General features: G+C 42.3%; 1 protein-coding gene across 1 annotated transcript in view; it reads right to left on the bottom strand.

Moving 5' to 3' along the window:
- The window catches only part of herc1 (HECT and RLD domain containing E3 ubiquitin protein ligase family member 1), a 333814-nt gene that overhangs the window by 315656 nt on the left and 5921 nt on the right, over positions 1–12237 (bottom strand). Inside the window, exon 2 of the mRNA XM_048617017.1 lies at positions 2299–3254. Coding sequence (XP_048472974.1) covers positions 2299–3228 — 930 coding nt within the window. The 5' untranslated portion in view covers positions 3229–3254. The remainder of the gene's footprint in view (positions 1–2298; positions 3255–12237) is intronic.

Below are 12237 nucleotides of genomic sequence, written 5' to 3'. Positions count from 1 at the left end.
TCTCCAAAGCCTCCACTTCTTTCCAGTAACATGGCGGTCAGAATTGAACGTAATACTCTAAGTGCAGACTAATCCAAGTCTTACAAAGCTGCAACAAGACATCCCAACTCTTGTACTCAATTGCCAGACCAATAAAGGAAAGTATGCCATTCGTCTTCTTTGCCTTCATATCTACTTGTGTGGCACTTTCAGGGAGCTCTGGATTTGAACCCCGACATCCCTCTGTTCATCAAAGCTGTTGAGTCCTGCTATTAAATGTATACTTTTCCTTAGCATTTGATCTCCCAAAGCGCAGCACCTCACACTTACATTGATTAAACACCATCTGCCATTTCTCCACCTTCTCTGCAACTGACCTATATCCCACTATACCCTTGGACAACCGTCTTCACTATCCACAAGTCCACTGATCTTTGAGAGATAGCAAGAACTGCAGATTCTGGAGTCAGAGACAACACAGTATGGAGCTGGAGGAACATAGTGGACCAGGAAGCATCAGAGGAGCAGGAAAGTTGACGTTTCATGTTGGGACCCTTTTCTCAAAGGGTTTCTGAAGGGCCTTGACATTTCAGGTCACTAGTTCAGTTTAGGAAACCTAGTCAGCATTGACAAATTGGGCCAAACGATTTGCTTCTGTGCTGTAAGATTCTATGACTCTACATTCATACCCATGCTTCGAGTTCACCTGCTTTGCCCATCAGCCTCTACACTGAAATAAATGCAGTTGAAATCATCAGTCTTCCTTGTTCCCGGCCACACTCTTGCCAGTCTGACCTAATTAATTTGCACTCTAACTTCTGAATTAACCCAAGTTTTAAGATTGCCTGCAATTAACTGCGACCTAAATTTGTTAAATTTCAAACTACTCTCATTTGTCAAGACACCGCCCTGAGAAAGAAACCAGCAACAAAACCTGTCAATCGGAATTAATGGGGGGCAGTCGCTAAAGCAACACCTCACTCAAAGACAAGTTACTCACTAATCAGCACTCTCTTCACATGCTGCTTTACCCCTCGAATTTGCATTCTTGTGAAATGTCCTGAGAATTGTAAGATGAAAAGCTCTCACAAAAATGTTCTTTCCAAAATATTCAAGTTCTGTACTACACAATGTCAATTTCAACATGGATACAATTTTTAAAAATTCCTCCATTCAGAAATTCAATCAACTTTTTTGAACAATTAATTGGCTAATTTTACATGCTGTATACTTAATGCTCTTAAACTTTCCACACAGCAATTTATTTGAGAGTTCATTCACATATTTCCTTGAAAGTGGCATCACAGGTTAAAAGGTTCTTTACCAGTATGTTGCCTGGTTTAGAAGGTATTAGCTACAAGGAGAGACAACTTGGTTTGTTTTCACTTGAATATGGAAGGATGAGGCGCAACCTGATAGAAGTTTACAAAATTATGAGAGATATGGATAGAATGGATCATAGGAATCTTTTTCCCAGGTTAGAAAAGACAGTTACAAGGGACATAAGGAAGAGATGCGACAGACAAGTATTTTTTTTGAAAACACAGAATGCACTGCCAGTGGGAGTGGAGGTGGTGGAAACAGCAGCAACGTTTAAAGGCATCTTGACAGATATATGAATTTGCCTGGAATAAAGGGATATGGACCACAGGGGCAAAAAGGTTTTTAGTTTATACAGTTATAGAGAGTTGGCACAAGCCTGGTGAGCCCAAGGGCCTGTTCCTGTGCTACTGTTCCATGTTCTATCAGCAATTTGCTATTTTCTCAGAGCAGTCCCTTAACTATCTGACCAGGCTCACTCTTTGCAAATTCATGTTTTCCTTTTGTTGAAGCTGCTTTGTTTGTTGCAACTTCCAAACATGTACTTGTCTTCAAACTTCCGGGTAAGTAAGCTACAGCACACGATAGTGGTCGTTAAAAGCATCTTACCTGAAACCCGTTTTTCTTGAATCATTTACTCCAATATCATATGTTAAGATGCACTCTACAGCTGGGATTAAAGACCTTGTTGCTGTCAAATAGGTGAACTAATTTATTTACATCTTAACACCAGTGGCTCATCACCATCATTGTTTACTCATACTGACTGGCTCATGAATTCTGTGATATTTGTCTTATATGAAACTCATAATTCAAAAGAAATGCATTCCTGTAAGTTAAACAAAAAATGTTTTCAATGCATAAAATCTAGTTCACGCAAAGTAATTGCGCATAAGAATGAAAAAAAATTGAAAGTCATCAAACGATTAAGTTTGGAGGAGGCAAGGGAGTTGGATTATCAGATGCAGGGATACCAGGGTATAGATTCCAGGAACATACCAAAGAACGTCTCATTTGTACAAGAACGTTCATGAAGCAATCATGACTGATCATTCCTTCACGATTCATAGGCAGTTTCGTTTTCTCCATAGTGCTAACTACAGCCGATGCAGCCAAAGCCATTTCTATCCATTCCAGAAGATACCGCAGAGAACCACGCTGGGCTGCAAGTCCAAGTAGCAACTCTGAGGCTAATCTTCGTCCCAGAATATCTGCTCCTGAGTTTGGCATTGTGACTCCTTTTAAGAAAGTTGTCACTTGCGACAAGCAGTCCAGTCCCATTGCTGGAATTTTACTTTCATTTGCTAAAGATAATGGTGGCAATGAGCTTATCACACCTATTGCCGTATGAATAACATCATTACAGAGGTTCAATCCTGGCACTGTTGAAGGCACCAGCCAACTCTGTCGTAATAGTGCAAACAATAAACTTAATCCAGTCCGAACTCCCATCTCTATCAGAGCATCTGTACTGGATCTTGGTCGTTCACTTACAGAATGGATGTCCGTTGCTCCAGAACTACTTTCAGGTGAATGTTGCTGCTGTTTGACTTTACCTTTATCATGGTATTTGTTGGAAAGAGCATAAAAAACTCGCTGTAACACTAACAAGCGCTTCCTAAGGGATGCTGCAAATGGAGAATCGGAGCAAACCATTTTCGCCAGAGCCAGCTGGCTACTGAGGAGAGCATCCAGGTAGTGTTCTTGTTCATCGTTGGAGAGGGCCTCACGTTCAAAGTCTGGTAACTGAGGTCCCTTTAGGCAGAGTACTTGCTGTGGTAATGGTATTACCTCCTTACTGCTAACTAGCTTACTGTATAAAATAGAAACACCTTCTCTCGTGGCAATGGATTCACTGTCCTCCGTGATCCAAGAACTATTGAGATGCTCTAACCATTTCAGCTTCACTGGTGGAATCATTAGCGCCATGATTGGTCACTTTACTGCCATTAGTCCTAAAAGATAAAAAGAAAAATAGTTAAGTTTTTGGTAGATCAGAGAAACTTTTCTTGCAAACTGAAACGATCTTTGACACTCAGTAGAAATCAGGAAGTGTAGTGTCAAAAAAGGCCCTTCAACCCATCAAATCCAGGCTCATCAAAAACAAGCACCTAATAATTCTAATCCCAGTTTCCTGCCCAGAGTCTTACATGCCTCGGCACTGTAAATACACATCAAAATAAGTCATGAGATGTAGTTTTCTGCCTCAACCCCCTTACAAGCAGCAAGTTCCAAATTCCCACCACCATCCTGTGTGAAAGAGTTCCTTCCTGTCAAAGCCTCTCCAAATTTTGTACATCTCAATCACATCCCCCTTCAGTCGTCTCTGCGCCACAGACAGCAATCCTAACCTGTTCAATTTCTCTTCATAACAAACTCCCTTTGTTACACCAACAGCATTATAGTAGACAGGTTGTAGTGGGCCATTTGGCCAACCTCATTTGAGACAGCATTTTAATTTGGTATCAAGTGTTCAGACTCCTCATGCTTTTTGAAAATTTCTAATCAAATCTTCTCTTGGTCTTCGCCCCTCCAAAGGAAACAATTTTTCCTTCCTAAGTGCCTCATCCTGGAAAATTCTTTTAACCTCTTCTGCACTTTGTGTAATGCATTCATATACTTTCTGTAGGATAGAAATGCGTTCATACCCTTGCCCAGAATTGTATGCAATATTCCAGCTGAGGTCCAATCAATGTTTTATATTGAGTTCATCTTAACTTCATTGCTCTATGCCCCTATTTACAAAGCCTAGAATTTTATGCTAATACTTTCTGTAAAAAAAAACTTGTTTTATTATTATGAATCCTACCAGCTTTGAAAACTTAAATATTTTGGGTTAAACATGGGACCAGTTGAGGCGCATCCAAGGATATGGAGGGAAGCCAGAATGGAAATTGTAGACCTACTAGCAATTATTTTTCAATCTTCCCTGGATTCAGGGGTGGTGCTGGAAGACTGGAGAATTGCAAACATAAAACTAGGTCTCTCTGCTTCTGCACACTCTTTAGAACAGAATCCTGTATTTCAAACTGTCTTTCCATGCTCTTTGTACCACAGTTTAACAAATTTCACACTTCTCCACATAAAACTTCATCTGCCATCTATCTGCCCATTCCACCAACTAGTCAACATCATTTTAAAATTCCAAACTCTCCTCTTCACAATTTACAGTTGTCTCAAATTGTGTCATCTGTAAATTTTGAAATTGTCCCCGACACCACGATCCTATGGATATCGGAGAACAAAGGGCCCATAACCAATCCTCAGGAATCCCACGACAAATCTTTCTCCAGCCACAACAATATCTATTAATGATAACACTTTGCTTTCTATCTCAGCCAATTTTGTACCCATGTCACTACTGTCCCTTTTATTCCACAACTTAAAACTTCCTTCACAAGACTCCTGCGGGGGGGGGGGCACAGTATCAAAGATTTTTGATGTACATCGTATCAACACTTTCTGGTACATTTCTGGATTATATTGAATAAGTTAGGCATTATTTTGTTTACTTAAACCCATGCTGACCATTCCAAACCAATACACATTTCTCCATGCTACTATTCCCCCACTGCCAAAGTTAAATTAACTGATCTCAGATTACTGCATCTACTTTTACAATGTTTTTTGGAACCAGGGTGTTATACATTTGCAATTTTCCAATCTTCTAGCACCACCCTCGAAGCCAAAGAAGAATGAAAAATAAATGCCAATATATCTATAATTTCCACTCTCACTTCCTTCCATATCCTTGGATGCACCTCATCTGGTCCCAGTGATTTCAAGTACTTTAACTCAAAATATTCAAACGTAAAGGTGCTTTATCAATTTTAAAACCTTCTGACCGAGCGACAGATTCCTCCTCTGTCACCGCGGTCTGGGGAGCATCCGCCTCATGGGTAAAGACAAATGTAGAGTTTTGCCTTAATGACTACCATTCAGTGGCTCTGACCTGAATAATCATCAAGTGTTTCAAGTGGTTGGTTGTGGCCTACATCAACTCCAGTCTCCCAGCCTGCCTCGATCCCTTACAATTTGCCTACTGATGTAACAGGTCTACTGTGGATGCCATATCTCCAGCCCTGCACTCATCCCTGGAGCACATGGACACCTACATCAGACTTGTGCTCATCAACTACAGCTCCACCTTCAAAACCATTATCCCCTCCAGACTGATCTCAAAACTCCATGACCTTGGTCTTGGCTCCGCCCTCTGCAACTGAATCCTCAGCTTCCTGACCCACAGACCGCAATCAGTGAACACTGACAACTGCACCTCCACAATAACCCTCAACACTGGAGCCACCCCAGGGTTGCGACCTCAGCCCCCTACTATACTCCCTGTACACCCACAACTGTGTTGCCAAATCCGAAGAAATGCCATCTACAAGTTTGCTGACGACACCATAGTAGGATGGATACCTAGCATTAACGAGTCAAAATACAGGAGGGAGCTAGAGGGCTTGGTGTCATGGTGCAATCAGAACAACCTCTCTCTCAATGTCGGCAAGACTAAAGAACTGATCATTGACTTCAGAAAGAAAGGAGGAGAACACACCCCCATCTACATCAACAGAACAGGGTTTGAGGGTGGAGAGCGTCAAGTTCCTTGGAGTGACGATAACCGACCACCTGTCCTGGACTTCCCACATAGATGCAATGGTCAAGAATGCACAACAATGCCTCTTCTTCCTCAGGTGGCTCAGGAAATTTGGCACGTCCATAAGGACCCTCACCAACTTCTTTTGATGCACAACTGAAAGCATATTGTCCTGGTTCATAACAGCCTGGTATGGCAACTGCTCTGCCCAGGATTCTAAGAAACTCAGAAGGTGGTGTGCACAGCCCAAACTAGCAAGGACGCAACCTTCCACCCATGGACTCTATTTACTCAGCTCACTGCCACAGAAAGGCTGCCATCATTATTAAAGACCCATCACACCCCAGTAATAATCTCCTACAACTTCTTCCGTCAGGCAGAAGATACAGAAGCCTGAACACACACACCAGCAGGTTCAGGAACAGCTTCTTCCTGGCCGTTATTGGACTGATGAACGAATATTATAACCTCAAATAAAGCTCATTTTGCTGACACTGACCTTGCCTAGTGCATGCCCTGTGTAACGTAACCTGTGTGCCTCTAAATTTTTTTGATCTGTACATCCTTGCTTACAATGATCTGTTTGTACTGCTCGTAAACAAAGTTTTTCACCGTACTTCAGTATATGTGACACTGAATCAACCATTTAACACCTCAGTCACACCTTCTTGGTCTCTGATTGGCCCCACTCCTCTTATTATCATCCTTTTATTACTAAGGTGCTTATGAAGACTGAGGGATTTCCATTTATATTAAGAGTCCAGTCTCATTTCATAATTTTTCAGCCTATGACAAGTCTAAATCATCTAGATTGACCAAAAAAACCAAAGGCCCTTGTGGAATCCCAATGAACACAGACTTCCAGTCAGGAAAACACCCCTCAACCATCACTCTCTGCTTCCTGCCGTTCAGGGAGGCGATGGCCTAGTGGTATTATCGCTGGACTGTTAATCCAGACGCCCAGATAACATTCTGGGGACTCAGGTTCAAATCCTGCCTTGGCAGATGATGGAATTTGAATTCAATAAAATATCTGGAATCAAGAATCTAATGATGACCATGAATCCAATGTCGATTGTCGGAAAAACCCATCTGGTTCACTAACGTCCTTTAGGGAAGGAAATTGCCATCCTTACCTGGTCAGGCCTACATGTGACTCCAGACCCACAGTAATGTGGTTGATTCTGAACTGCCCTCTGGGCAATTACGGATAGGCAATAAATGCTGCTGTTCGGTGACACCCTCATTCCATTAAGAATAAAGGAGTCAATTGTGGATACAATTTGCCAAATTTACTTGGATCCCATTGGCTTACCTTTGCTATTGCTTTCCTACATTGGAGTTTAGCAAAAGCCTTGCTGAATTCCAAGTAGATTACGTAAAAAGCATTGCCCTCGTCCACGTGGTCATCAGGGGAAAAATTCAATTAGGTTGGTTGGACGTGATCTCCCCTCAACAAAACAAAGCTGACTATTCAAAAGTTGCAAGCTCTTGTGTAACCAATAGGCAAATGCTGCACAGCACCACATTTCCTTTGAGGTGCAAAGAATAATTTAAACTTGTATTTTCTGCTTTATATTTCCAAACAACATATGTAGTCCTTGCATCTTTGTGTTCTGCCCACTCTGCTGACTTGATGCTAATCTTTGTGATGTCATATGTCACTGCTGTTATATGATTAGAAATGCTGATGGCCTTGGACTTTTCTCCCCATTGTGGATGATTACTTGAGATAAGAAGGTGTAGAGCTGGATGAACACAGCAGGCCAAGCAGCATCAGAGGTGCAGGAAAGCTGACGTTTCCGGTCGAGACCCTTCTTCAGAAATCCTTTTTTGATGAGGTGTTGGGGACCAGGGAATTGGAAGTTTTGGAGGAGGTGGAGGGCGTGGGTGGTGTCACGGATGTAGGTAGGGAGTTCCTGGACCAAGGGGGAGAAAATGGAGTCAAGATAGGTGGAGATAAGTTCAGTGGGACAGAAGCAGGCGGAGCCAATGGTTCAACCAGGGCAGTCAGGTTTGTGGACTTTGGGAAGGAGATAGAAACAGGCGGTGTGGGTTGGGGAATGATGAGGTTAGAGGCTGTGGGTGGGAGGTCACCTGAAGTGATGAGGTTGTGGATGGTTTGGGAGATGATGATTTGGTGATCGGGGGTGGGATCATGATCAAGGGGGCGGTAGGAGGTGGTGTCGGAGAGCTGGGCTTGTTTTAATTTGCATAAATGTTTTTACTACAGTTAAGGAGAGGATGAGTCATTAGTTTCAGCCATTGTTTTACTTTGTTTTGTGTGATCCTTTGTTTATCTGTTGCTGTCACACAGTGTTGTCTACACATTCCTCTGCCCTGCCAAAATTGCAGGATATTTGAGAGACTCATTTTTTTGAAAATTCATTTAACTTGTGTACATAATGAAAACTAAATCTATCTTGAATATATAATTCTGAGATCATCAATGTGTCAAGAAGTCTGCAATACACAAATTGTGAATTTTTTTTATCTTTGACATCTTTCAACCCCTGCAGAAAAAGATACCCATTTACAGTCTTCGGTTACCTTAAATTCACTTTGCAACATCAAGCTCTCAAATTTTATGTTCTCTCAAAATAATCTGATGGAAGAAATAAATTGAAGCATTTATTTCCTTCATATGCTACTTATTCTGTTAGTTATATGGATCTCTAATTATTTGCATTTTTTTCAGCCTCCAAGTTTAGATCAGTGAAATGCTTTATTTTGGAAAAGAGTTTGAATAATGTCACAGTGCACTGTGCTCACATGTCTCCCGAGAGTTGGTTGATCTGTTTTCTTGTTTTCATGTATTCTATAATGCAGGTGTAACCCTGTGAATATACCCGATTCCTAATTTGCTACACAGTGCCTACCTGCATACATGCCTTCGATATTTGCAGATTTCTCAATGGTGCTGGCTGTTACAGTTGGAGTAACATTTTGACTGTTGCAATAATCTTAACCTGACACACATTCAGCCAGTTTTTGAAGGGTCAGTGAATTATTCGATCAATTTAGTCTTGGGGGAAAAAAAATGCTTCAACCACCTAACAAATAAAAATGGTAAATTTTGAGAGGCAAAGAAGTCTGTATTAAACAGGCTATTAATGTCAGTTTGGAATTGAAAGATCTGTGTGTCCTATTGTTGTTTTGCTCCTGCAATCAATTTGTATGATTTGCTTTAAAATGTGAGTTCTTTATTTATTCTTCCTTTAATCTTAGAATCATAGATTCCCTATACTGCAGAAAGTGGCCATTTGGCCTATCAAGCATCTCACCTGTTTTTTGTAACCCCATAACCACACATTACCATGGCTAATCCATCTAACCTACACATCCCTGGACACTTTGGACACTTTTTAGCATGGCCAATCCACCTAACCTGTACATCTTTGGACTGTGGGAGGAAACCAGAGCACCCAGAGGAAATCCATATAGGCGTGAAGAGAACATGCAAACTCCACAAAAACAATCATCCAAGGCTGGAATCGAGCCCGGCTCCCTGGCTCTGTGAGGCAGCAGTACTAACCACTGTGTCAATATCCTCAAAATATTCATATTTTATTTAAAATGATGGCAGGTATTTTTTTTCATCTCTAATTTGTTCAATGGGACATAGAACATAGCAGAGTGTAGCACAGGAACAGGCCTTTTGGCCCACTAGTCTGTGCTGACCATGATGCCATTCTAAACTAATTCCATGTCTGCACATGGTCTGTTCCAAATGCCTTTTAAACTCTCAACATATCTGCTTCTACTGCTATTCATACTTCATAATTTTATCAGGTTGCACCTAGCCTCCTATGCTCTAATGAAAACACGTTTGTACAACCTCTCCTTATAGCTAGTACACTCCAATCCAGACAACATCCTGGTGAATCTCTTCTTGAACCCTCTCCAAAGCCACCTCCACATGCCTCCTATAGTGTGGTGACCGAAACTGCTGCACAACCACAATATTTTAAATATGGCTTAACTAAAACATCAGCAACATGGCTTGCCAATTTCGATACTCAATGTCCTGACCAAAGATGGCGTGCATGCTGTACACCTTGACCACCTCATCCACTTCTGTTGCTACTATGAGGGAGCTATGAACTTGTATGCCAGGATCCCTCTGTATTGTAATGCTCAAGAGTTGTGCCATTAACTTATAATTTCCTCTTGCATTCGACACCCCAAAAGACATTACCTTGTCCAGATTAAACTCCATCTATCATTTCTTTGCCTAACTTTCCAATTGATCTGTATCTTCCTGTAACCTTTGATAACCTTTCTCATGAGCCACAGCTACACCAATTTTCATGTTGTGAGCAAACTTAATTGAAATAACTCCACAGAGGTTGGTATCCCATCACCATTACCCTTTATTTATACATGAACCGTCCTTGTCTATAGTATTGCCTCATACAGAGTCAGGCACCAGAGAATGTCATATCTCTGACACTCAACATTTTTAGATGTCAGCCAGGTCTCCCTGACTGGGATTAATCTGGTCCAGTCAGGGAATCCATATTCTATGATGTCCAGCTCGCTAGCCTCATTATAATCATTACATAGTGTTCAGGGAAGGGTAGATTAGGTGGGCTATAGAGGGATAGGTCTGGGTGGGATGCTGTGACAGTCAGTGTGGACTTGTTGGGCCAAAGGGCCTGTTTCCACACTGTAGGGAGTCTAAGTCATATCTCTCACCCTCCGAGTTTGTGGACAAAGTAGGTCCTTTTTCTTGGAGAGCCTCCTGGGGGTTTTTAGCACCAGGTCAGCTTATCTGACTTGGCATCTGTCATGGGTGACATGTAATACACGGGAGCTCGCCTCTTGCACCAGGAATGTCTGGGTAGAATTCCATTCTTCTTCCAGCGGTAAACGCATCGAGGCAGCTACTTCTATCATGCCCGTCTCTTATTCAGAGGACTTGACAGCATTTGACGGAGAGGATGAATCCACAGGTTCCTGTAGCATTTTCACTGGTTCTGAGGGACTGGGCACGTTTTTCTCCCACTCCATTTGAGAACTTGCAGCTTTCAAATGGTCCATAAGCTTACGTAGGTCCATTGGACCTACTCGAACATCGATACGTCATTGATCCTGAACTCACGTGGACCATGCCTCTTACCCATGCAGGGTCATTTCCATGATTCTTGCGCCAAACTTTGTCCCTTGTATGAAACTGCCCTTCTCATTGGGCAGAGTTTTGGGTCCAACATCACAGTTGGGTGATATTGGTTGAACACTCACACCCCCAATCCAGGGCAATCAGACTTGACCTGCCCTGGAGTTGTCTACGTTGTAGTTCCATGATTCAAAGAATCCCTACAGGCCCGTCAGCCCAAAAAGTCCACACCGACCCTCAGAGCACCACCCAAATCCATCCCCCTATAACCCACCTAATCTACACATCCCTAAACACTACGGCCAATTTAGCACGGCCAATCCACCTAGCCTGCACATCTTTGGACTGTGGGAGGAAACCAGAGCACCCAGAGGAAGCCCACGCAGACAGGGGAAGAATGTGCAAACATTCTGTATCCGAAGTCTAATATTGTTAGCTGTGATCGGGAGGGTGTCCAGAAAATTTAATTTCATTACAGACTGTTCCATTGGAGGTACCTCAGGTGCTGTATCCACTAATGAGAGGTAGCTCAATGCATCCGCATTCACTACTCAACCTCCGAAAAGGTGTTCTAACTTATAAGTGCTTAGCATTAGAGCCAACTGGTGAATGTGGTCCAAAGGTATGGGCGGTACTGCCTTGTCCTCTTTCAGCAGACCAAGAAGGGGGTTTGTGGTCTGTGATTATCACAAATTTTGGTCCATCATTGTATTGATGGAACCTCCTGACTCCACATATGACCTCCAATCTTCATTTTTCTATCTGGGCGTATTTATATTCCAAATCAACCCAAGTCCTGGATGCATAAGCTGTTGGGCACTCCTCTCCATTGGGCCACCTATGAGCTGTACAGAGAGGCATTGCATGTCAATAGCAGATCTTTCTTGGGATCACAGTGTGCCAAAACCTTAGAGGATGTTAGCTGTTTCTTCATTGAAAGCTAGGGCTGGTCTTGGAGATCATTTCCAAGGCTGACTCCAGTTTTTAGGAATTGGTGCAAAGATGCCAGAATGAATGGGAGGTCATGAATGAACTTTCCATAATAATTTACCAGCCCAAGCCATGGCTTAAGCTCCTGGACAGATGTGGGAGCTGGGGCATCTTTGAAATCTGGTGCGTTTGTTTTATCTTAGATAGTGGTCATTTTAGGGATTAAATTGGCATTTGTGAGAACTCACGAAATAACGTGGTTTGCTTTCTAGTATTGATTTCCGCATCA

This window comes from Rhincodon typus, chromosome 36, assembly GCF_021869965.1.
Source record: "Rhincodon typus isolate 14 chromosome 36, sRhiTyp1.1, whole genome shotgun sequence".
NCBI lineage: Eukaryota > Metazoa > Chordata > Chondrichthyes > Orectolobiformes > Rhincodontidae > Rhincodon > Rhincodon typus.
Note: the sequence above shows the minus strand (reverse complement) of the source record. Positions and strands in the feature narration are given on the sequence as shown.